This window comes from Macaca thibetana, chromosome 2 (assembly GCF_024542745.1).
Source record: "Macaca thibetana thibetana isolate TM-01 chromosome 2, ASM2454274v1, whole genome shotgun sequence".
Lineage (NCBI taxonomy): Eukaryota > Metazoa > Chordata > Mammalia > Primates > Cercopithecidae > Macaca > Macaca thibetana.
Window position 1 is genome coordinate 75,891,230 of NC_065579.1, and position 27,118 is coordinate 75,918,347.

Here is a 27,118-nt window from a genome sequence, read left to right on the forward strand (position 1 = left end):
TTTTACTGGCTAGGGACTACTCAATGGGAGAGGGCTGGCAAGAACAGGAATTGTGAACTAACAGAAATCACAATACATGTATAAAACTAGCATTGGGGGAAATTTTTAAGTGTCTTTTCATTTTTCCCAGGCCTGTGTCTTCCATTGGTGGTAAATCCTTAGAAAATAGCTTCTAGTTGTGCTGTTTTAGAAAAAAGGGAAGCAAAGCAAAGTTGTTGAAACTGGTAGCTAGCCGAATAGGGATAAAGGCCAATGCCTTCCAATTCCCCATGCCCTGCCTCCACTGCTGTCTTAGAAATATGGGAAGTGAAGACTCTGCCCCAAGAAGGGCACCCCCTCTTGTTGCAATCCTGCCCTGTGTGGGGCAGCAACCCACTAGTGCCTCATAGGGAAAACCATACAAACATGTAATCTGATCTAAGGTTTTCCATGACACGGTGGCTCCTGGGCACAGAACAAAAGCTCCCCAAGCACTTTTCCAAATGAGGTTGCTGGCATGAGGCATTTAAATATGCCAGACAAAAAATAGTGCAGAATCTAGTAATCAATACATGTTGTTTCTTCCCCCCTCAAAAAGCCCAAGGCTTGCCTAATCAAATAAATGACTTGCCTAAATTTAAATGGCAATTTAAGAAAACTTCACATTAGGAACAGTATTTTTCTTAATTATAGGAGCTAGAGTCCAAATTTATCTTTTTAAATTAAATTTGTCAATGCTCTCAGAAAGTTATTAAAGTGATGGGAATATCGAGCATAATAAATTCTCATTCTATTTGTGAATAATTTTCCTGAGATTTAATAGAATGAAAACAGCCTAATTTTAGTTTGAAGATGACCTTCGTCAGTGTCTTGAAACTGAACTCTTGTAGTGAGTGGCCTTTTGAATTCAAGCCTTTAACTTTGAATCTTGGCACACGGATATCAAGGAGAAACAATTTGAGTTGGATACATCATAATGCTTATTATTAGCATAGCCTTTGTCAATCTAGTCTCCTCAAGGTTCTTTAGGACCTGGCTTCTGCAGTTGAAAAGAACAGTGTCTTCCTCCCAAGGGGTAGCTGTCTTTTTCATTGAACTTGTTGCTAGAGGAGCTTCTAGTTGTAAAGCACATATTCTTTAGCATATGTGTTAATTTCATTAACCACCGGTAAGTTCGTCTTATGCACGTGGCCAGAATAATGATATATCCAGCTTGTGGCCAAGGCGAGAACCATAGATAGGCTTAATTGTTATTCTACTTCACTTTTTTACCTGCGGGCTCTCAAAGAGATTTTTTTCCTCTTAAGTTTGAGCATATTTCTTGTAAATAAAAGGGATCCCAAAGAGCATCTTGTGCAAACCCTTGGCTTAAGACAACTCAACCTAAAATTCATCTAGATCACCTGGACTTTCTATGTTGAAAGGATTTTTCCCCCCGGAATGGGACATTTGTTTCCCATCTATTCGGGCTTACGATACTGAAGAGTCCTAGTCCATATTTATGAGGGAAGCAGCCTGAAAGTGTTACCATGAACACTTTATAAACAGGCATTGTGGGCCTTTGAAAAGAAAGCTGCTGATGTCTGAGTTGTGTGGGAGTCCTAACCAGCTGTTTAAGTGTTCTTCTTAAGTATATTTTGTAACAGAAGAAAAATGAAAATTAATATATCTGTGCTTCATAATTATCATGTTAAAGAATTGAGTCAATTTTAGCAACTATTGCTAAACTTCCTTATTCATTAAATAAAGGGGTTAAACTAGAAGACGATCTCTGATATCCTTTCACCTTTTCACCTTAAAGCAACAAATCTTTGTAGAGTATTTGTGAGTTAAGTCCCTTGTAAATGATTGGGACGTGTTGCCTCTTTTCCTTTATATTTTTAGCCTCTGCTATTCATAAGTAAGAAAATAAGAAAAATACTAACTTCCCTTAAGAGTAACTACTTGATGTCCCAAAACCCCTCAGGTTCTGCAACTATGATGCACTGATTTATGATGTTTATTTCTATGCCTCTCACTCAGAAAATTTGAAGTGACCAAGAGATTTACAAATGCAATGTTCAGCCAAAAATGTTTTTAACCTTCTAAAGGATAGTTATATTTTTATCATTGTTATTTTGTTATTGTTGTTGTTTTTACAGCCTCCCTCCCAGGAAACTTCTATTTATTGCATGCCTACAGAGCGCTAAGTGTTGAGAGCTCTGCCTACATTATTTAGTTCTTGAATAAAAAGGGAAATATTTTCTAGAAAGTAGGGTTTGTGGCCGGGCGCGGTGGCTCAAGCCTGTAATCCCAGCACTTTGGGAGGCCGAGGCGGGTGGATCACGAGGTCAGGAGATCGAGACTATCCTGGCTAACATGGTGAAACCCCGTCTCTACTAAAAATACAAAAAACTAGCCGGGCGTGGTGGCGGGCACCTGTAGTCCCAGCTACTGGGAGGCTGAGGTGGGAGAATGGCGTGAATCCGGGAGGCGGACCTTGCAGTGAGCCGAGATCACGCCACTGCACTCCAGCCTGGGAGACACAGCGAGACTCCGTCTCAAAAAAAAAAGAAAAAAAAATAAAGTAGGGTTTGTACAAAAGCCTTCTGCCATTTAGGTGAAAAAAAATACATTGATAAGTTGATTTGATTTCAACTTACAATTATTGGATTTTTATACATCAAATAGAGGCACTGCTTAAGTATTAGATGGACAAAGATGACTAAGATAGATCCCTTAAGGAGCTCACAGTCTGGTGGGTGATGGTAGGACACAGATGCTTTAAAGCAAATTATGATGTGGAAGGCCTAAAGATTGACACGTGCACAGGGCATAGAGGGAAAATTGAAGAATGGCATCTAAGGTAGGCTTAAAATCAAATGAACACTTCTTAGAAAAGATGATAGGTTGAGTGAGTCTTAAAAGGATGCTAATCTTGTAACCTGATGTCTGGGGAGCTTTGGGATGGAGACTAGTGATGAAGACTTGGGATAGGATGAAATTACAGACAAAACCTCCAAAGTACAGAAAGGTACCCTGAGTCTTTCTCCAGGTAACTGTCTTTATTTGGTTATTTTCAGACCTGGTGCTTTCTTTCCCGTTAAGTTTGGGCATGTTTCATGTAAATAAAGGAGATCCCAAAGAGCATCTTGCCCAAACCCTTGGCTCAAGGCAAATCAACCTAGAATTCATCTAGATCACCTGGACTTGCTATGTTGAAAGGATTCTACCCCCGGGGATAGGACATTTGTTTCCCATTTATTCTGGCTTATGATACTGAAGATTCCCAGTCCATATTTATGCAGGAAGCAGCCTTAAAGCAGTGCTTCATATTTATGGAACTAAGTTCATTTCATTGATAAGATTATGATCATTCAATCATCGATTTTTTTTTTTCTTGAATTGCTACTATGTGCTGGGCCTTATGAGGTATGTGGACTATCTATGAGAGCTTATCTTGCTGAGGGAGATAAATTAACATTAAACAATAAGCAGACAGTAAAAGAGACAGCAGACAGCAAAACAAAAATTAAATTAGTTTGGCCTTAGAGTGATTAAGTCTATTATTCTTAACAGATCCAGCACAGAAGATATGAATGTCTTTGGTTCCCGTGTTATACAAGAAAAATATATCTCCAAAGTAAACATTTCCATAAAGCTGCGTTAACCTCATACAGGCACTAGAATAACAGGATCAGCTTGTGCGTTTTAAGATTGTAGCACTGTGCCAATGACTTTGAAGATGCGTTTATCTGTGTTAAATGAAATGTTATGCTGCCCTAACAGAATTGGAGTTGATGCTGCTCCCTGTCCTGACCCTTGTGGGTCTATGTTCCCCGATAATTGTATACAGCACTGAGGCAGGAAGAACGTAAATTCCAGGAATGCATTTATGGTTAATCTGTTGTTGAGGTTTAGTCAGACAGCCAGTGTTTTTTAAACCAAGGCTCCATGAAATTGGGCTGGAGGAAGAGGGATCTAATAGAGCAGATAATTACCACTTGCTCTCCATTAACTCAGCCATTGTGCCCAGGACACTTTTCCTTTTGGCCAGCAAAATTGGAGAGGCTTTGTCATGTTTACAGGGAGCCTGCCTGTTGGCTATTAGAGAGGGACAGAAAGAATCTGATATAGAAACCCTAAAAGAATACACACTAGGCAAGTAATAAAAGTGGCTGGGAACCTGAGCAGCATAGTGAGACCCTTTCTCTAAAACAATTTTTAAAAACTTAGCCAGGCATGGAGGCACACACTGGGTCCCAGCTACTCCAGAGGCTGAAGTGGGAGGATCCCTTGAACTCAGGAGTTTGAGGTTGCAGTGAGCTGTGATCGCACCATTACACTCCAGCTCGGGCAACAGAGTGAGACCCAGACTCTTTAAAAAACAAACAAAAAAAAAGTCTGGAGTATATGGGCACTGAGAAGGTGTGAGCTTTCTCAGTGTATGCCTATTATAGAACAAACTCCTGCTTATATTTCTCAGACCATGTTGCTGAATTAAATGAAATAGATGTGAGGCAGCCAGCTCAGGGCCGGACCTTTAAGAAACCCTCAGGATTTGTTTCCAGTGCTTCTCTGACTAGTCCCCGATCCATATGATCATCTTTATTTGATAAATGACATTTTCATATTACATCCATCAGAAGGCTATCATGATTCTCGACATGGGTGTCAAATCTCTTAAAATCCCAGATCTGTTGCTGGATTTCTAGGTGACTAGAGGCATATCCCTTCACTTCTTTTTGCCTTAATTTCCCCTCCTACAAAATGCAAATAATGATAGCTGTCTTCAGTCCTTAACTGATGGAGAAAAAAAGATTTAGAAACGTTTTTGGCTGGATGTGGTAGTTCATGCCTGTAATCCCAACACTTTGGGAGGCCGAGGCAGATGGATCACCTGAGGTTAGGAGTTCAAGACCAGCCTGGCCAACATGGTGAAACCCCATCTCTACTAAAAATACAAAAATTAGCCAGGCATGGTGGCAGATGCCTATAATCCCAGCTACTTGGGAGCCTGAGGCAGGAGAATTGCCTGAACCTGGGAGGCAGAGGTTGCAGTGAGCCGAGATCGCGCCACTGCACTCCAGCCTGGGCGACAGAGCAAGACTCCATCTAAAAAAAAAAAAAAGGACATTTTTTATTTCTTAGAAAAGGAGCATTTTATCTCTTAGAAGTTTTATCTCTTAGAAAAACAGTTTAGCCTTTGAAACAGAGTAGCTTAGTCAATCTTAGGCTAAAATGTCCAGGCACAGACAGAGGTGAGAGGTGGCAAATGAACTATTTGAGATCTTAACTGGACCGGAAATAGAAGTCAGATTGCAGTTTTACCTCTCATTTACTAAAAACAAAAATAACAGAATGGAATTAGATAGCATTTTTTTTCAGGTTGAGACAAGGTCACTAAAACATTAGTAGGCAAGTAGAAATTTAGAAAACTCTGGGAATAGCATCCTTGAAGATTTCACTGCATACACTTGAAAGCAGAGTAGGAGAGTGGGAGAATGCAAACTTTTCAGGTGGTCTTTAGAAATTCTAGTCATCCTTTTTTCAAATATAAATAAATCTCCATTTTAATATATTAATGCCTAAAGTATACAAAAAAAAAAGATTTTTTTTTGTTTTATTCCTTTATTCTTTGTAAAGAATTTCCACCATCAGTAGGTATTAGTGAAATTTTATCTCTTAGAAAAGGAGCATAAAAATATTCCACTCATTAATGAAACAGTATTACAGCCTGATCACTCACCAGCCAAAAAAGGTCCATATACAGCCAGGGACAGAGGGTTAGGAAATTAACCTCTTTTCTCAATAGCTGTTGGCACGTTCATGCTCAGTTGGTAAACGGGGACTCTTGCCAACATCAAAATCAGTTTAGGTATTGCACCTTCCCTGCCTCAGGTTCCCCACATGATGCCATCTGCTTCTCCATAGACATGGTCAGACTCCATGTTCTTGGCAGAGTGAGGGCGAATACTATCCATTTCTATTTTGAGCACCATTCGTTCCCAAATGCCACCTGAGTAACATACGGAATTCTCTATCTCTTCCTCTCTCTCTCATTCATACACATACACACAATCCATGGAGCCCAGGGAAATTAAGAAAAAAAAAAAGACATGTCATTTTTAATGAATATTGCTGAGCTGTTGAGTTTTGATATTGTGAAACATGTTTTGAAAGGTACCATTTGCAGCCTTTAGTGGACTACAGGTTATTTTAGGTCAGCAGGTTAGAGCATTTTGAGAAGTTAATGTTAATGGGTTGCTGTGAGCCTGTAGTTGGCCTAGGGATTATAAGATAACAAGGTAGTAAACGTGGAAACGTTAGCATTATCTCTTATTTTCCACCATGAATTTAAGTTATAGGCCAGTTAGAGCATTCTTGGATGTTTTTTTCAAAAGGAAACTGTTTTAAGGAAACATTCTAAATCTAAATTCTTCATGTATATTATATATCCCCCTATAGTGATTTAAAATAAAGGAACATTTAAAGATTTAACATGATGGAACTTCTTCCTTCAGTTGCACTTGAGTGCAAGAAGTCAACTTTCACAATGTTAAAGCCTAAAATATTGAAATTAAAAGTATAGCCTTCCCCTGGAATTTCTGGAAAATGCCCAGAATCTGTTGTTTGCCTTTCTAGTGCATATTCAATAAGGAGTCATAGAATTTACTTCGATCTCATAAAAGTTCCTGCCAACCGAACAAGACAGCTGTTTTCTGGCAGTTGAGCTGCAGAGAGTTATGTGACTCGTTCAAGTTTACAGTGACGGTAATAGTCTCTGCATTCTGGCTAAGATCTGTGTATATCTTTTTGCTCTTGAAACCTTGCTCTGTCCCGCCATGGAGTACTCTCACTGGCAAGCAGAATAAAATAAGCAAAGTCATTCGGTATTCACAGACACATAAAACTTTGTTTTTCATTTTTAAATGTCTTTTTTTTTTTGAGCAGTTTTAGGTTCACAGCAAAATTAAGCTGAAGGGACAAAGATATCCCTTATCCCACCTACCCTGACACATGCACAGCCTTTTCTATTATCAGCATCGTCCACCACAGTGGGATGTTTGTACATTTGTTACAGCTGATGAACAGACATTGGCACGTCATTATTACCCAAATTCCATAATTTACATTATGGTTTACTCTTGGTGTTGTTCACTGTATGAATTTGGACAAATGTATGATGATGTGTTTCCACCATTATGGTATCACATATAGTGGTTTCCTCAGTATCTATGGGTGATTGGTTTCAGGGCAACACCCTCCCACCCCGCCCCCCCCACAAATCCGTGGAAGCTCCAGTCCCTTATATAAAATGGCATAGTATTTGCATATAACCTACGCACATGCTCCCATATACATTAAATCATCTCTAGTTTACTTACGATACCTAATTAATGACATTGCTATGTAAATAATTGTTATACTGTATTGTTTAGGGAATAACAAGAACAAAAAAGGCAGAACATGTTCAGTATAGATGCAAACATCATTTTTCCCCCATTATTTTCTATCTGCAGTTGGTTGATCCACAGATAGGGAACCTAGGGATATGGAGGGCCGACTGTGCAGAATGTTTTTTTAATCATTGGTAAATCACCAACATTAAAACTCATGTGTGCTTATTGCCATCTAAGTGTCTTGTTTCAAGAAGGTATTACAGTCCAAGCTGAAACAAGTTATGGGCAGAGCCATCAAGAATTCATTTAGACTGTAAACTTTTAATGACCCACCCAACCTTCTAACCAGTTTATTTCCCCTTTCCAAGTAAATATTCTTAGTGTAGGATAGCATTTCTCCCCATCTTTCTTCTCTCTAAGTAAAAATGCCCGACGCTATGGGCAGTGCCTAGATTGGGCACATTGCCCCGTCTTGGTGTTTTCAGCAACAGTTCTTAGCCTGGACTTGCCAGGACAGGCTGATGTTGGTCACATGCCCAACTCTTCTCTCCAACTCAAGAAAACCTCATGGAATGAAAGTGAGAGGGATGCCGTTCTGAGGACTCCTTCAGCTTTTCCAGCCTTGTAAAACAAACTCGTGAGCATTGGTGCTTTGTTAATAATATTCGTGTTAGAAACAATAATATTTACATAGTATTAAAAACCGTGGTATTTATGGAACATTTAATAAGTGCTAGGCATTGTCTAATGGGTTTTCCTTCATCATCCCTTTTAATTCTCTCAATAATGCTACAGGGTAGTTACTCTTATCGTACCAACTTTACAGAGGAGGAAACAACTTACCTGATTATAGAACGCACCATTACCAGACTGTTGAACCTGAACTCAGACCCAGGCCAGCTTACTGCAGAACTTCTATTATCACCCACTTTGTTATATCCGAACCCCCTGCACAGTTGAGCCCCACAGGTGTTACTGTGCTTGTCCTCTTCTTGGTCCTCACAGGAGCCTGGGTCATGGGACTGATGCCTCTGCAGCTTCATGGGCACAGGCAGCAGGGGATGGAGGTAGAGTAGAAGACCCCTCAGAGGTATTGCCAGGGTGGGCTGGGGCTCCTGTGGTACCATAAGGGGTGCCTGTAGCTACATATGCCTCAGCCTGAACTCATACTAAAATGACTCAGTGACTTTATTGAGCATGTAGTATGTTCCAGGAACCGCTATATGTACATTATTCCTTGTTGCTTTTGTCAGCAAGAGTGCTCATGTCATGAAAATAACAAAGTGAACATTTTATTTGTTTTCCTTGGCCACCAAATTAGATGAGTGATTTATGTTGGGGAGAGCTAAATGTCTGGCATAGGCTGCAACAGAACATTACAAATTTAGATTGACATGTTCCTGCTGGGTCAAAAGCTGTGAATGACCCCAGTAACCTGGGAGAGGCCTATATAGCAGGAACTGGGAGCCAGAGGTCCTCAGGGTACAATTCAGATCCCCAAAAGGTGACCTGTGGCCTTCGTGGTGCAGAGTTTGGGGCCGTTGAATAATGCCATATGCCAGGCTCTTACTGTGTCCTGGGCTCAGTGCTAAGGTTTTAGCCACATAAATATTGCATTGACTCTTAAAACAATCTACGAGGTAGATGCTATGCCCATTTTACAAATGGGAGGAATTGACACTTAGCAGGGGTGAATGATGTGGCAGTAAAGCACAGAGCTGGTTAGAGCACAGGTCTTCCTGGGTCCAAGTCCCTGTGCTCCACCTCCTCCACCCACAGTGTCGGAGTTACAGAGCGGGTGAAGGGTGGTCCAGTTTTTCTCAGCAGCCTAGAGCAGGGGAGCAGCCCAGGGTTAAGCAGGTGTGACTCCTCGTGAAGTGCATCCCTGTTTCCTGAGCCCCACTTGCTGTCAGAAACCAAGGTATTGAGGGCTTAGTGAGAGTTTTTCACCATTTCCTGTTGCTTTAGGTCCTCCTGTTTCCAGTTGATTTCTTCCTATTCCAGGGATCTCCTCCCTTCCCCAGGGTCAGAGCAATACACACTGAAGTATTAATAGTAGTGATCAGCGCCTTCAAGACAGCAGGACCCTCCTGTTGCCTTCTGGCCATGGTGTGATGTCCCAGGGCCTGTGGTGCATAAGCAGGTGGAATCTAAGCACTGACCCTGGTCATTCTAAATATAAGGGGAAGAGAGAGGACTAGGAAATCTGGACAGATGCCATTCTCCTCTTCATGGCAAAGCCTTGCTCTTCGGAATCCTTATCTGCATTTAAAATGTGTGGTCTTCAATCATTGTGTCTTGGGATGCTTGGTATGTTTAATTCTATCACAAAAGGCCTCTGGCTTACTTATTAATGAATGTTGAAATTAAGTTGGTCTTTTAAAAAAGATACAGGAGCAAGAAAAAAATTAACTTAGTCTTCGTAAAACAAATATTTGATGAATATTTGTAATCTCTCCCTGAGTGGTTCTAGCCACAGGGGTGTTAACCTGCAGAGCTTCCTAGAAAGAGCACCATGCAAACGGCCATAAATCATTGGCCCTGAAGAAAGAAGATTCTCTCTTCTTCTGCCTCCTGGAATGATGGGAAATAATTACAGAATTGGGATGAAAGAGGAATTATATTATTCTTGTGTCGGCATATGTGCTTTTTATTATGTTTTGATAGGTCTTTATTGTCTGATACTGGAGGAGCAAGAGGAACCAGACATTACTGTCAGCATGTACATTTCATGCTAGGGTTTACCAGAAAGAAATTTAGGATCGACAGTTATCTGAGGCCTGCTGTGTCAGAGCTTGGGGCTTTTATGTGAGCTATCAAATTCAGACCTCACCAGTGTGTTCTGAGGAAGCGTCTCTGCCTGTACTTCACTGGCAGGACCCGCCTGAGGGAGAGTAAACAGCCTCACAGGTGTAGTCCCACAGCTCATGTCTGAGGCCAACATAGCAGCCTGCTCTGCAGGGTTGCCTCTTACCATGCGACTGACTTTCCACCCGGAAAAAATAACTTCTGTGTTAGCGGACAGTCATGTACATGGTCTCTCAGAACACACACGGAGTCCTTTCTAAAAATCCTATCTTCACAGCATTAGGATGATTATAACTAACACATACTGAGTTATTATATATCAGGATTAGCCTAAGCACTTTGATTTTATTTATTTATTTATTTATTTATTTTATTTTGAGACAGAGTCTTGCTCTGTCACCCAGGCCAGAGTACAGTGGCGATCTTGGCTCACTGCAACCTCTGCCTCCTGGGTTCAAGTGATTCTCCTGCCTCAGCCTCGTGAGTAGCAGGGACTACAGGCACACACCATCACGCCTGGCTAATTTTTGTGTTTTTAGTAGAGATGGGGTTTCACCATGCTGGCCAGGCTGGTCTCGAAATCCTGAGCTTGTGATCCGCCTGCCTCAGCCTCCCAAAGTGTTAGAATTACAGGCCTGAGCCACCACGCCCGGCCAGTACTTTTCTTTTATTAACCCATTTAAACCTCACAATATCTCTGAGGTTGGTTCCATCATTTCGCTGATTGTACAGATGAGAAAACGGAGGCATGAAAAGGCTAAACTACTCGCTGGTGTCTCATAGTCTACAGAGTCAATTCTGGTCTCAGAAATTGCATTTACTGAAAGCCTACCAAGTACCCAGATCTTTAGGGGGTATAGAAGAAGTTTAACTAGAATCTATTTGCTTGTGTATTTAAGGAATTTTTTTGTTGAAAAGAGTAAAATGACATGAAATTGGAAATGACTGTGATAAATGATTTCCATAATATAAAAAATTGGTACCAAGTCTTTCTCATCCCTTTCATGCCATGGTTTCATTCTTGCAGTTCTCTTTCTATTACCTTTTTTATTTCCTTAAGAAGACAAAAGGGTAGGGAAACCTTTAAAGTGAGGAAAATGTCAGCTTTTTAATAATGTGCCTACTTGCTACCTCTGTCTTTGATGTCTCCCTGTGGCTCTTGGTCACAATTCAGAGTGAGATGATTGGAGAACATCTTCAGAAGGCATTAGCTATGATCATCTTGCATCATTATCATTACTCAGCCCCTCTGACCTTGGGCCTGTGTGTTCATCTTAGGGCACAGGCCTCAAAAGGACAGGGTACATCAGTGTTTCTAGATGACCTGATTGACACTTGATGCTTGTCTGCCTTGGGCTAAAGCTCTTAGGATTCCTTATATCTCCCCTTCTCACCTTATACTTGTTTCACCCAGGAGAGAGCCTCTGTCATGCCTATCGTCTCCTTCCCTCCTGAGGGCTCAATATCTGGTTAAATTACATGACATAGGAATTGGTTACCATCTATTTTGGCTATTTCCCTACACATTCTGAGAACAAAATAAAAGAGCTCTTCTCCATGCCCCTCTCATGATTTCTTCCCATGCCCCGTTTTGGGGAAGGCAGGCCAGTCAAAGCAGTGATGGCTTTGATCAGAGCAACGAGCAGATCATGATTTATTATTGCCAGAGTAGACAGTGGGCTACATTAGAGGACTGCTTAGACACATGCTTATTCTAGAAAAGGCTGAAGGAAGAAAGAACCACCCCTTTCCCTTCTCTTCTCATCTCCCTTCTGCTGGGAGCACCAGGCTGCCAGTTCCCAACTTCCTCTCCACAGGGAATTGCAGCTGTAAGGTGGCCTCCTGGAGCTGCCTAACTCTGCCTTCACTGAAAATAAGGTGACTGAATTTTAAAGGTGAAATCCTCTGCAGTTATGTCTCCACCACAGCCTTCAAGGTCACTCCCACTTTTTTCTAGACACAAATGGGGTCATTTTTGTATTTCTAATTAACACTCTCCAGACATAAATAAAATTTTAAATTTCTCATTACTATCAGCTGTTTCCACTATGTTTTTCATAGATTGGAATGCAGTTTTAAACAGTTAATAAAATGCTCCAGTACAAGAGCAAAACAAGAAGTTAAAGGACAAAATAGAAACAGAAGATTTTGATGTACTTGAAAATTGATACGTTTGTTGTCTGTTCTATTTAGATTACAAACTTAGAGTACTGCATTTGCTTCAGTAAATTTCTTTGTGACTGAGTGCTGCTGCTTACATTGTAATTGGGTCTGGGTACAAATATACATTGAACTTATTTTCCAAAAATACTCTCCTGAGAGTGTGGCATGGCAGGAAAGCATACTGTTCCTAATAGTCCTTCCAAACTCCTTTAAAAACTGACCTTTATGGCAAGTTTGTAATGAAGATGTAACACTTTCACTTCTTAAACCATGACTTCAATTTGTGATATAATTAAGGGCAATTACTCCTGTTAGAGATTGTAGACTGGGTTAGGCTGAGTTAATAAATAGCTGTTTGGCTCTAGCATTAGCAAGGATGTCTTCATTAGGGTAGTAATGTGTCAAGAGTGCTAAATAGGTTGCCATGGTATTTGTGGGTTTCAGCCTGGACTCTGGCTTTCCTGAAATTAAAAATGTTCAGCCTTTAATAAAAGGCACTTCCTTACACAGCAAAGCAGACAGAACACTAAATAAGTGAAATGACCAGGGCTCAGGAACTTGATTGCAGAGGCTGATGAATACAGATGTGGATATTTTAAAGTAAGCATTGACTCTGGCAGGCTTTGTTAAAAAAAAAAAAAAGAAAGAAAAGAAAAAAGAAAAGGAAAAAAAAATGTTTTAGATCTGTATGTCTTCATTTTTCCATTCATTCATCCATCCAGAGGGACTATTCTCCAGCACATGGAAAAGCTGCTGCTCTGCTTCAGAAAACCTTGCCCACACTCAGGACCAGCTAACTCACAGGGATTAGGTCTTACTCATCTTTCAAATCCACAGAGCCTAGCACACAGCAGATGTTCAAGAAATGTTTGCTAAATGAATACATAAATTCTGCTTACCCCTAGGCCAAATTGGCCAAAGAGTCAGACATTTTGGCTTATGATTTTGTTAGTGGTCGACTTCCAGTAGTATCTGAAGACAGTGGATTGTCCTCAGATGCTGTGACGAAGCCCTGGAAATGGAGAATCCGTTGGCCTGTCTGTCTAGGAACAAGGCATTGTGGTTGGATTCACTTATGTAGTGGTTCTCAAAGTGTCCACTGGACCAGCAGGATTCAAATACTGAATCTACTAAAGATCCTGGATGACTTATGGGAAGTTATATTATTTCCAGAATTTTACAGTTAAACTATAGTTTTTAAAAAGATGACAGCATACTATAATTCTCAAATACGTTTTTATTGTGAAAATGTTGTTTTCAAGACCCTGGGGGAAAACACCTAAAACATAAGACCCTGTTTGTTTATCTTTGTGCCTGTTATGCTTAACGTTTCGTGGAAATCTTAATTAGCAGAGAAGTGCAAAATAGTCCTGGATCAGATAGGGGAAGGAGCCAAAAGCTGCCACTCCAAACTGTCCAGCCCACCTGTGCTGTTTGTCTGTGATTTTGATGAACCTGATGGATGATTCTGAACACAGTATTTTTTTTTTTCTCTTCACATGAGTTCTCAACGATCCATAGTCCTAAATGTCTCCTTAGCAATTGAGGAATGGGGCTTTGAAAAACTCTTGGGAAGACAAGATAAAAGTTAAAATTCAAAGCATTTCTGGCCAAACCTCAGTTATTTGCAAAATTTGGCTAAAGAGGACATATTACTTCTTAGGTGTCCCGTTAACATTAACTTCATTGCCTAGGAAATAGTAGAATATTAGTTTATGCTATCAGATTATAGATATTACCATTATGAAAAATTCAAAAATTCTGTTTTTTATTAGTAAATAAAAACATGAGCAAATAAAAACATTCTGATGTTTCTAGAATCTAGATCCTAATTAAAGGAGTCTCATTCCAGTCTTATATGTGCTTAAGTTTATGTTTTTCTTTTATAAAAACATACATTTAGGCATTAAACTTAACCCTAATGTAGCAACTGGCTGATTATTAATTCAGAATATATGAAAAGCATTTACCAAGTTGGCCTAATCTGCTCCAGTAGTTTGCATCATAATTAATTTCTTGTCATTAATAGAAGTTCAGATGGCTAATTGATTCTGCTCCTTCTTCTAGGTTTATTTCAATCTACAGAGGACCCAGCCACACCTACAAGGTCCAGAGACTGACGGAATTCACATGCTACTCCTTCAGAATCCAGGCAGCAAGCGAGGCTGGGGAAGGGCCCTTCTCAGAAACCTATACCTTCAGCACAACCAAAAGTGTCCCCCCCACCATCAAAGGTGTGTAGACTGTGTATTCTTTCATGCTCTCTTGTGAGAGTAAGGAACTGTTGGGACTTATAGAAATAAGCTCTTTTCTGATGTTAAATATAATGTCAGCAAGATAGAATCAAAAGAACATTCTAAAGAAGATTGAGCAATGGGTTGTCTAGGGGAAATGAGAGACCTTGAAAGGAAAGGGCCTACAGATAATGACTTTTCTCTGTATGTATGCGTGTTTATCAACAATAATGGTTAGAAATAAGGGTTAATTCCTGGTGCTGCAGCCCTTAAGACAGTTTACCAAGGAAGGCATCACACTCCCTTTCCTAGACGTTCAGAGAAGCAGAGGTTGGCATTGATCTTTCAGTGACTTTGGTGCCTAGAGACTGACTTAGGCAACTTCAGCAGCCTTTCCCTTTTGGCGCCCAGCTCTTGGTGTGGAGCGATGCCTTTGGAAAGCTGTAGCAGTGATCTGCTGTAATCTCCTTGGGTACTTATGTTGAAGTTTGTGGGTGACTACTTTCCTACTCTGGCCCCTTCATGGGATTGGGTACTGCAGAAGTCATGAGAGCCCCACATATCCAGATCTTCCCCCATGTCTCTTGAGGCTAGTGAACAAAAGACACTCTGCCTGGACCCTACTTCCACTGGGTCTGCTGAGCCTTCAGCCTGTTTTCTAGCCACAGAGCTATGCCTGACTGCAGCTAACTTGCAAGGCAGGAAATAGCAACAGGAGCCATAGCATGCTCAGCCTGTCCACCCAGCCACTCCTGGACTCCTGAGGCCCTGCCTCATCTCCTGCAAATACTGTGGTTCTTGTGGAGGTCCCTGCAGCTTGTCTTTAAAGGGGACAGATAGCACAAGTGGCTTTATCTAGCTGTTGCTCAAAATAATCCTAAGGCTGACAGCGGGGTAAAGTACAACCTGCAGAAAAGATCCTTGCATATGTGTTTGACTCTCTACTCCCACATGAGGAGGTGTGTCAGCTACAACCAGGGCACAAAGTCAATTATAGGAACTCTCCAGGACCTGGGTCAAGGTTTGGCTTGGATTCTATGAACCCCATAGCTCCTTCCAGGATTAGTTTAGGGTAAATACCTTGCTCCTGCTTCCCTGCCCTGAAGACTCTTTGGCAGATTCTTGTTTATGTGACTAAGAAACAAGTATGAATGTGCATACACATGCATGGCCTTGCCAGGTCACTTTGGCAGTAAACGCCCTGGCCCTTTGGTGCAGCTTTGCCTTTCACTTATCACACAAAAGATGTCTGAGCACACTGTGGCTGCTTTGGTTTGTTAGTACTGAGGAAGGGTGGCTAGATTTATCAATTATCCCACTTCAGTGGTCTTTCTAGTATGAAGGAGTACTATCTTTGCCTCTAAAGTGATTCTTGGTGGGGATACATTTTACAAAAAATACAATGGCACATTGATAGTGCTTGCATCTTCCGACCTTTCTACTTCAGAAGGGCAGTTTTCCCACTCTGACACATGATCAGGTTGTCTTCCTCTCACTCTTCGATTCAGGAAATTATTGTCTTAGCTGGAGGACTGTTTAATCTGATAGGCTTCCTTATTTAGTTTTTTCATAAAATGCTTGGAATTTTGGCCAAGTATTTCCAGCATAGGCTCCTTTTTTTCTTCTTCTTTCTTCTTTCTTCCTTCTTCCTTCTTCCTTCTTCCTTCTTCCTTCTTCCTTCTTCCTCTTCCTCTTCCTCCTCCTCCTCCTCCTCCTCTTCTTCTTCTTCTTCTTCTTCTTCAAAGCATTATTTTTCTGAAACAGTGTCACACAGAATTGCAAGTAGAAACAACTCTCTCTAAAGAATTAGTTGCATGTAATTAGGGGTTGAAGTATAAGGGGGTTCAGACAGGAGATATACGTTCTAGTTACAAAATAGGAAAATGTCATATTGAATCATAGAAGTTATGAAAATATTTTTTAAATCTAGAATATTTTAAGTGCCTTACTACAGACTAATATAATTTAGTTTAAATGAGAATGAGGAGTTCAGTAGGTGAAAAATAAAATATATATAAATATAATTTAATTTTTAAAGGCTTTCAGTGCTACCCATTCTCCAGGACTGGTCTCACATGTCACCTGCTCCTCAAACTTTCCTTAGATCCCCACCCAGATATGCTCTTTTCCTCCCCTGGAAATTCCCAGTCTTTTGTTTGTATCTCTCATTTTTATTCTCTGATGTTTCTTTTTGTATGCGTCTCATACCTTGCTCTCTCCTTCAACTAAATCTTAAGTTTCTTGAAAACAGGGTTTACCTTGCCTGTTTTTGCATCTCCCAGAATACCTAGTACAGGGCCTAAGCCATAGAGGATACTCAGTTGCCATAGGAGAAAAAAAGATGTGATCCACATCAAGCTGTTATTCATGGGATAATGGGCAAAGGATTTTTTATTAATGACTTTTTAGTCATGGAGTAACTTCTCCTTGCCTAAAGGGCACCCTGATGGTTTTATGAGTGGCTGGGTAAATAAACTCCTCTCTCAGGGCAAACACAGGCACAATCTTGCTCTCTCGTGGATTCTCACAAATAGTGCTAAAGTGTTGACTATTAACATGATACTTTGAATTTTGAGCTTGGATGTGTGGATTTGTATTTCAGCACCTCGAGTAACACAGTTAGAAGGAAATTCATGTGAAATTTTATGGGAGACGGTACCACCAATGAAAGGTGACCCTGTTAACTACATTCTACAGGTATTGGTTGGAAGAGAATCTGAGTACAAACAGGTAAGAACCAGTGTACATGGCACATGTGCGACTGAGTGTGGCTGGCTCCATGCCTCTGCTCATTGCTATGAATGACTCAGTGAACTATATTTTTCTTAAAATCAATGATAGAAACTGCCTAACTTGTACTTATTACATAATTCTTCAGAGTGTGTGAAGCCTAGTTTACATTTCGTATATGGTGGTATTAATCTTCAATTTTCAGTTCTCAAGCATATGCTCGTCTTAAAGAGTTGTAAAGTGTTTATTTGTATTTGACATCGATGGTGAGGTTTGCATGTATCAAAGTCTGTATGTAATTGAAAACTAAAGTACCTGTGATTTTACTATAGAGGGGAAGTAGTCTCTCTTTTTGTTGTTGTTAGTATTGATCTTTTTAAATTATTATTATACTGTAAGTTCTGGTATATATGTGTAAACATGCAGGTTTGTTACATAGGTATACTTGTGCCATGGTGGTTTGCTGTGCCCATCAACCTGTCATCTACATTAGGTATTTCTCCTAATGCTATCCCTCACCTTGACCCCCACCCCCTGTCAGGCCCCAGTGTGAGATGTTCCCCTCCCTGTGCCCATATGTTCTTGTTGTTCAACTCCCACTTGTAAGTGAGAACATGCAGTGTTTGGTTTTCTGTTCCTGTGTTAGTTTGCCAAGAATAATGGTTTCCAGCTTCATCCATGTCCCTGCAAAGGACATGAACTAATTCTTTTTTATGGCTGCATAATATTCCATGGTGTATATGTGCCACATTTGCTTTATGCCTAACATTGATGGGCATTTGGGTTTGTTCCAAGTCTTTGCTATTGTGAATAGTGCTGCAGTAAACATATGTGTGCATGTGTCTTTATAGTAGAATGATTTATAATCCTTTGGGTATATACCCAGCAATGGGATTGCTGGTCAAATGGTATTTCTGGTTCTAGATCCTTGAGGAATTACCACACTGTCTTCCACAATAGTTAAACCAATTTACACGCCCACCAACAGTGTAAAAGTGTTCCTATTTCTCCACATCCTCTCCAGCATCTGTGGTTTCCTGCCTTTTTAATGACTGCCATTATAACTGGCATGAGATGGTATCTCATAGTGATTTTGATTTGCATTTCTCCAATGACAAGTGATGATGAGCTTTTTTTCATATGTTTGTTGGCCGCATAAATGTCTTCTTTTGAGAAGTGTCTGTTCATATCCTTTGCCCACTTTTTAATGGGGTTGTTTGTTTTTTCCTTGTAAAAATGTGTAAGGTCCTTGTAGATGCTGCATATTAGCCCTTTGTCAGATGGATAGATTACAAAAATTTTCTCCCATTCTGTAGGTTGCCTGTTCACTTCGATGATAGTTTCTCTTCCTGTGCAGAAGCTCTTTAGCTTACTTAGATCCCATTTGTTAATTTCGCTTTTGTTACCATTGCTTTTGGTGTTTTAGTCATGAAGTCTTTACCCATGCCTATGTTCTAAATGGTATTGCCTAAGTTTTCTTCTATGGTTTTTATGGTTTTAGGTCTTACGTTTAAATCTTTAATCCATCTTGAGTTAAATTTGTGTAAGTGGTAAGGAAGGGGTCCAGTTTCAGTTTTCTGCATATAGCTAGCCAGTTTTCCCAACACCATTTATTAAATAGGGAATCCTTTCCCCATTTCTTGTTTCTCTCAGGTTTGTCAAAGATCAGAGGGTTGTAGATGTGTGGTGTTATTTCTGAGCCCTCTGTTCTGTTCCATTGGTCTATATATCTCTTTTGGTACCAGTACCATGCTGTTTTAGTTACTGTAGTCATGTAATATAGTTTGAAGTCAGGTAGCGTGATGCCTCCAGCTTTGTTCTTTTATGCTTAGGATTGTCTTGGCTATACATGCTCTTTTCTGGTTCCACATGAAACTTAAAATAGTTATTTCTAATTCTGTGAAGAAAGTCAGTGGTAACCTGATGGGAATAGCATTGAATCTATAAATTACTTTGGACAGTATGGCCATTTTCATATTGATTCTTCCTATCCATGAGCATGGAATGTTTTCCATTTGTTTGTGTCCTCTCTTATTTCCTTGAGCAGTGGTTTGTAGTTCTCCCTGAAGAGGTCCTTCACATCTCCCGTAAGTTGTATTCCTAGGTATTTTATTCTCTTTGTAGCAGTTGTGAATGGGAGTTTGCTCATGATTGGGCTATTTGTCTATTATTGGCATATAGGAATGGTTGTGATTTTTGCACACTGATTTGGTATCCTGAGACTTTGCTGAAGTTGCTTATCAGCTTAAGGAGTTTTGGGGCTGAGACAATGGGGTTTTCTAAATATACAATCATGTCATCTAGGGGAAGTAGTCTTAACCTAACTACTGAAGCCTACATTCTATCTACCTTTTTTGTAGAAGTAATGGAAGGTTAAGGGAGATGATGCATAGGCCCTGGAGGCCTATGATTCAGAAGCTCTAAGTCATGCATGTCACCCTTTAATGTCAAAGGAATCACCTGGGAATCTATTAAAATGCAGATTCTGACCTGGTAGGTCTTCGGTGGAGATTCACCCTCCCAGGTGACACTGACATTGCTGATCCATGGACCGTAATTTGAGTAGCAAGGCTCTGTAGATCACATAATAAACCCATGTAAGAGAGAATGCAGTTGGAATATAGCCAGATAAGAAATTAGTTTTATCATGGTTCATAGCCCTTGTTGATTCTTAATTCTTCCAAAGAAGAATCAGATCACTGACTCTGAAGGATTTAGATACTCTACAGGCTTTCATAATAGTCCCTAGAATGTGTTTTTGTCAAATCAGAGTATAAATATTATGTATTCCATTAGGAAAGCTGAGGTGCATTCTTCATCAGCACTTTTAGTAGGGGCATTCATTTATATCAAACATAAATGCCACCTGTTTTCTGAAACACTAGCATAATTTATAAAAAAAAACTTTGTTCAGTTCCAAATACACAAGTAGAAAATCATTTGATTCAGAGTTTCCACTAAATTGCTCATTGGTGTTTGCTATATGATAAAGAATATTGGCAAATAAAATGTGTTTAAAAATAAAAGGTAATTTTGGACATTTTGCTGTACTTTGTTATGATGTATCCGAAAAAAGATTGAATTGTTTTAAACAAAAAACTTTATCCTAAATATGACATCTACCAGTGTCAATTAACATCAGTGGATGATGTCACCAAAGTTTCCATGATTCCTCTTAAATAAGAACAAAGACACTATGGTTCCTTTTATTTTTGAATCTCATTTTATACAATATATTCCATTTCAGAGTAAATAACTTACATGTGTAATTGTTTCATTTTACCAGAAAGATATGATTGGTTTCAGGGTCTTAGCTCAAATAGAGAGCAGAGAATTTATTCTGTTCCATAGCAATGTGAAAGTAGTTAAAATGAGGTGTTAAGAAATTTTACAACATATCATTTGATGCTCAACGATAATTCATTTCCCAACAATACATTGATCGCACATTTGTTATTGTATTGTAAAAATCTTTTATTCTACGTGCCGTGTTTTCCACGTGTTCTTGGAAAAATGTTCTGCTTCCCAAAGCACAGTGCATGCTGTTTTCTGTTGAAAAAAGCAGCATCGTTTGCTTGATATCTATACACATCAGGCATTGCCAAACTATAGGAGAATCTATTCAGTAATTTAGATTTTATTGGCAGATGGTCTGTTTTGAATCTGTTGTCTGTTTAATGTTACCTATTTAGACCCGTGGCCGTATAAATGCTAATATACTCATGCATAATCATGTGTATGCCACAGAATATTTTTCTTATTGTAACCAGTGATAAACAAAATGTTTCTTGTTGTAAACAGATGAAAGAAAACACAGTACTGTACGGCAGGCTCAGTAGATGAGGGTTAGCATTCTCCACACGCCCATGTGCTTCCTGCATTTACCAAGAAATGATTAAGGAGAATAGTGGTACATGAAAAGCCACAGTTGAGTCAGGGACAATTTGTACTGGTTTCTTTTTTTTTCTTGGACTTCTCCCTATTTAGCAAACATTAACTTAAACATGATGTTTTAGTACTTCATTCATTGTTCTGGACATGAGCTAGGGAATGAAACATATTTATGTGTGCAGAACAATGGTTAAAATAATTATAGTTCAAGGATAACAGGCAACAGGCTTTGAATTCATAGAGGCAAAGCAAAAGAAAATGAGAGGTAATTATTGCTGTACATCCACCACAGCGGAGCTACAGGCTCACTGTGTATACCTCAATTATAGCACTAATCAGACAGGACCCACTAATACATGGGCTTGTGTTATTCATTTTTATTTTTCCAGTACTGGCACATAGTTTGGCACTCAGTAAATGTTTCCTGCATGCGTGAAAGACGCAGTTTCAAAGCACCAGGGTTATTTATACCTGCAGTGGTGACGAGAGTAAACTTCAGCATAGAAAGAAAAAAATCTCCCCTAATAGGATAATATCCTCTTCCCCCACGCTCTTTTTTGTTTTTGTTTTTGTTTTTGTTTTTTGGACACAGTCTCACTGTGTTGCCCAGGCTGGAGTGCAGTGGCGCCATCTCAGCTCACTGCAAGCTCCGCCTCCCGGGTTCAGGCCATTCTCCTGCCTCAGCCTCCCGAGTAGGTGGGACTACAGGCGCCCGCCACCATGCCCGGCTAATTTTTTGTATTTTTAGTAGAGACGGGATTTCACTGTGTTAGCCAGGATGGTCTCGATCTCCTAACCCCGTGATCCGCCCACCTCGGCCTCCCGATGTGCTGGGATTACAGGCGTGAGACACCGCGCCCAGCCCCTCCCCCAAGCTCATTTTTATAGGCAACCAATGACAAGGGCCATGGCCTTTTCTGATGTTTTGCTGAAGCATCAACTCTAACTTTGCCTTGGTTCTAGGTGATTCCCTTTCTGTTGTTCAAGTGTCACGATGTGGGGCAAGCGGCTGATTTTAATTATTAATCTATTAACTTGAAGTATTAAATTATTACTCACAGTTTTACTCTTCATTAGATTGCATGCATATTTGGTTTGCCTTTTGCCATGTAATAAACATTCCAAGCACAGCTTTTTCTCCAGGAAGCTTAAAACTTCTTTTCAAACAGGATTAACTGTAAAGTATTCTTTGAAAGAACGAAAATTGTGTCTATATGCATGTGACTTCTTATTTTGCACAAGATATGGCATAGACAGTTTCATGCATAATAAGAAGTAAAGCAAAACAATTCATATTCATATTCCTGTTCAGGCAGCAATAACTTTTACAAGAAGTATTGAATATAAGCATTGAAGACAAGGAAAGGATCAACAAATTGTGAGAAATTATTACCCATTGGCAGTCAAAATTTATGAAAAATTACTGAAATTCTTGGTGCTCAGATTTGTTTCATAAAGAAAACCTCTGAAGTATCTAGAAATCTATAAAGCTCCACATTTAATTTGATGGTATTTCTGTATCAATATATTTTTATCTTGTATCATTCTTAGAATATAGTATCAAGGCCTGCATTGATTCTACATGGTATCACAAAAAGTACCACAAGGAAAGATCTTCTCTTGACCAAAGTATTTTAAAGTCTTGGGAGTCTGCAACACATCCTGGCTGGAGCCTCCTTTTTTTTTTTTTTTTTTTTTTTTTTGAGATGGAGTCTTGTTCTGTCACCCAGGCTGGAGTACAGTGGCATGATCTCGGCTCACTGCAACCTCCACCTCCCGGGTTCAAGTGATTCTCCTGTCTCAGCTTCCCAAGTAGATAGGATTAAAGGCACCTGCCACCATGCCAGGCCAATTTTTGTATTTTTAGTAGACATGGGATTTCACCATGTTGGCCAGGCTGGTCTTGGACTCCTGACCTCAAGTGATCCACCTGCCTCAGCCTCTCAAAATGCTGGGATTACAGGCATGAGCCACCACACCCAGCCGGCTAATTTATTTTTGTGTTTTTAGTAGAGATGGCATTTCACCTTGTTGCCCAGGCTGGTCTCAAACTCCTGACCTCAAGTGATCCACCTGCCTCAACCTCCCAAAGTGCAGGGATTACAGGCGTGAACCACCATGACTGGCCCCTTCATCATATTTTTTTAATGACTTTCAACTCATTTCCCTAATACAGAAATTAAACAATGAGGCTATGACTGTCTCATAGCACAGTTTTTTATTTCTGCATGAATAAAGGGTCAAATTTAGAACAAAGTAAAAATAGATCAAGATAGACCTCTTTAAAAACCATCATTTATTTTACTGATTCTTAGTTTGTTTTAGTTTTATAGGTTCATTTAAGTATCTGAAGGCTGTGACCCCTTATATCAGAAAAATTCCCATACATGTACCCATACCTCTACTTAAAATTTCGTGTAAAATGAAATGATAGTCACTTCCATGGAGTCCAGGTAGAGGACCCCTGGTTTATTGAGAAACTGTCAGGTGTTTTACATTGTTAGGGATTCCTGGGTAGTCCTCTAAGAGTTTATAGGCCCACTGGGTGAAAACCCCCGGGAAGCAGTTCAGTAATGGTACCCTTGCCTGTCATATTTGGCTCAAGGACAAAGTTACCATAGTCATGTAATTCTTGAGGAATTAATTCACCTACCTGAGTCTTGGCTTTCTCATTGTAACTCTAACTCCGATGGTTACTGTGAGCATTAGATCATTCAGTCATGAGAAGGAGCTGTACAGATGACAACATGGTGCAATTATATCTCCCTTTCAGTCCTTGGGAGGGGTGACATTAGTAAAGAGATGAAGGTAAGCCTCCAGCAGCCGAGCATGCACTGTTCTCGCCACCCTTCCCAAAAAGCTTCCTGTTATTTACAGGATTTCAGCTATGCAGCATGTTATTTTGAATTAAGGGTTATGGATTCTTCATTTCAGTTGTCTGGGTATTACTTTAAATCCTCTCATTTGGAATAAACATGTCAAGATTACTTTAAAATATATTGTTCATCAAATCAAGAACAGAAATAGTCTTTGTAAAAATAATAATGCTTCTATACTTATTACAATATTATGATTGGTTACTTCAATAAAAAACATCTCAAATGGAGCCGTGCCGTTTAAATTGGATTGAGTCAAAAGGAAAAGCCCATAATGGTGCCTTTGTCAAAATGAATGAAAACAAAGGGACACAAGGCGTGGCCTGCTGCCCTGATGCGCAGAGCTGCACAGTCCTGGGGCAGGCACAGCTGTATGGCAGGCCTGGCAACATGGTGATTTTTGTGACATCATTAGTTCCTAAATACTGTGGGTTGTAAGTGTCTGTGGCCATGCCTGGACACCAAGTCAGCATCATGAGGCTCCCCTTCCGTTTGACTTCTGCAAGTCCTATATTTGTAGGCCCCAAGGGTCCCTGGCTCCAAGCATTTGTCCTAGAGTGTTACGCATGATTCCTGCAAGGGGGGGGGGGGGGGTGGCAGGGAAAGTACAATAAAGTAGCAATATAATATGTCATGTTGACATTTCTTAGATGCCTACTGCATTCCAAGCCCCGTCCTATGAGGTTGCTACATGTTATCCCACTTCATCTTAATCCGTAATCCCATAATCACACGAGTCTGTTATCTTCATGTGGGGGCGGGGTATGTTTCTCATCTGCAGAAGGTTGTCACCTTCAAGGGACAGGTATTACAAAGATGTTGAATTAATTTTCAGTTATTTGGGGTTCTTAATCGTATCTGGGGCTTTTGGATCTCATATTTTAGTTTTAAAACCCCATCAGTTTCATCAGTTTATAGTTAATAACATAGGTTTACAAGTGTAATAACTCAAAAATTTATTTCATTTAGTTGTATAAAATATGATTGGCTTATTCCCCATGCAACCATTTAGTTAAAAAAATTGAGACATTACATTTCATTTTAAAGCTCATCTTTGTTACTTTCTTTGAACCTGAAAATCCTTAATCTGTTACTCTAAAAAAATCTTCACTGAGATATGACTGGCCTCACCACACTGGTCTGTGTGAATTTGCTGGCTTTTAAGGACATTATAGTCACAGCCAAGATAGACAAGCTATGAAGTATGTGTGCTTTCACATTTACATATTTATATAACTAGAAGAGTATTTGCAAAGTTTTAATATTTGGATCACTTCAAAAACTATTAGAACATATTAGAAAAACTATTCACGTGTTGGGGGTGGCTCATGCCTGTAATCCCAGCACTTTGGGAGGCCGAGGTGGGCAGATCACAAGATCGAGAGATAGAGACCATCCTGGCTAACACAGTGAAACCCCGTCTCTACTAAAAATACAAAAAACTAGCCGGGCGTGGTGGCGGGCACCAGTAGTCCCAGCTACTCGGGAGGCTGAGGCAGGAGAATGGCATGAACCCAGGAGGCGGAGCTTGCAGTGAGCGAAGATCGCCCCACTGCACTCCAGCCCGGGCGACAAGAGTGAGACTCCATCTCAAAAAAAAAAAAAAAAAAAGAAAAAAGAAAAACTATTCACGTGCATAAAATATACTAGAAACTCCATATTTTCTATCAATAGACTCTATTTTTTACTGCACCTATACCAAACTCTCTCTTGCCCCTATGGTCTGTGTGTGCATCTGAATGCTTACTGTTCACATTTACTTGTTTCTCTTTTCAAACACTGTGGTATCAGAACGTCTACTCTTTTGAGTATTTGAGGGTTCTAATTAGAGAACATTCACTGAGCATCTACTTTGTTCAAGCCATTGTGCTGGTTGCTGTGGAGATATGGAAATAATAGAACACTGTCTCACTCAATGTATTTATCTTAAATGTAAAAAAGATAATGTTAACATTGTGTTGGCAAGGCTTGTGAAAGAGGGAAGCTGTTCCTATTAAAATAACAAGAATAGCTAAAAGAAAAACATTTACAAATTAAAAGCTAACTTTTGATTAGGCTTTTGTTAAGAAAGTTCCCTTCAGTTAGCTATTCATATTATTTTACTATGTTTTTTGCCTAATGGTACAAGAAAAGTAGGATTCCTTTATTTTTAAAATACATTTTCAGATATCTTCCACTCTACAAAGTTAAAGTTGGGAAGTTTCGTTAAAATTAATATATGAAGTCTTTGTTCAAGAGTCTCTAAATTGGGTTTCTGGGAAATTAAATATACGTTTGGGCTCACTTTTTTTTTTTTTAATCTTACCAGGGTTTGTCTTGAACTCCTAACCTCAAATGATCCTCCCATTGAGCCCACTTTTTAAAAGAGAATGTAGCCATACGAATTCTGGAAACTGTAGAAATAATTAAAATAGATATAAATGTACATTTATATTCACTTTCCAGAAGTCTCTAAAACATTTGTGGGGATAGGTTATTAAGTGGTTTTGTACAGCGACGTCATTGTTTGATGGCAGAAATTAGAGGCCACATCACAAAAACACTGTCCAAGTGTTTAGCAGAAACTGAGCAGGGAGCTGCTTTCGATAACATCATAAAAGATAGTGTTTTCCTTTATGAAGCAGCAGGAGCCATGGTAGGATGATTTAGAAGGTCTTTCATGGAAATACCAGGGAGTTAGCCACGAGATATGGAAAGACAAAGTCAGAGGCCATGAAACCTGGACACAATGTCACACTGTAGTCATTAGAAGAGGAGTAAAGTGGAGGACAATAATGGAACAGGCAGAGCTGGGGCAATTTCAGTGGTGAGGGTCGGTGTTTGAGTTAGAAGTGGGATCTCATCTGGGATCCACAACTCCCCTTATTTGCTAAAAGACTTTAAGAAATTAACAGCCTCTCTGAGCCTTAGTTTCTTCGTCTCTAAAATGAAAGTAATGATATTTACCTGACAGCGTAATTAAGAAGATTAAATTCAATAAAGCAGACTTACCCTCCAGCATATTCCTTTTACAAAGCATATTCCACATCCGTTTTCTCGATTGATCTTCAATCTC

The 27,118-nt window shown here is 39.8% G+C and overlaps 1 protein-coding gene across 7 annotated transcripts in view; it reads left to right on the forward strand.

Annotated features, from left to right (window-relative positions):
• The window catches only part of FNDC3B (fibronectin type III domain containing 3B), a 363,826-nt gene that overhangs the window by 327,317 nt on the left and 9,391 nt on the right, over positions 1-27,118 (forward strand). For all 7 annotated transcript variants that reach the window (XM_050780053.1, XM_050780054.1, XM_050780057.1 and 4 more), the window contains 2 exons: positions 14,400-14,566; positions 17,169-17,296. In XM_050780053.1, coding sequence (XP_050636010.1) covers positions 14,400-14,566; positions 17,169-17,296 — 295 coding nt within the window. The remainder of the gene's footprint in view (positions 1-14,399; positions 14,567-17,168; positions 17,297-27,118) is intronic.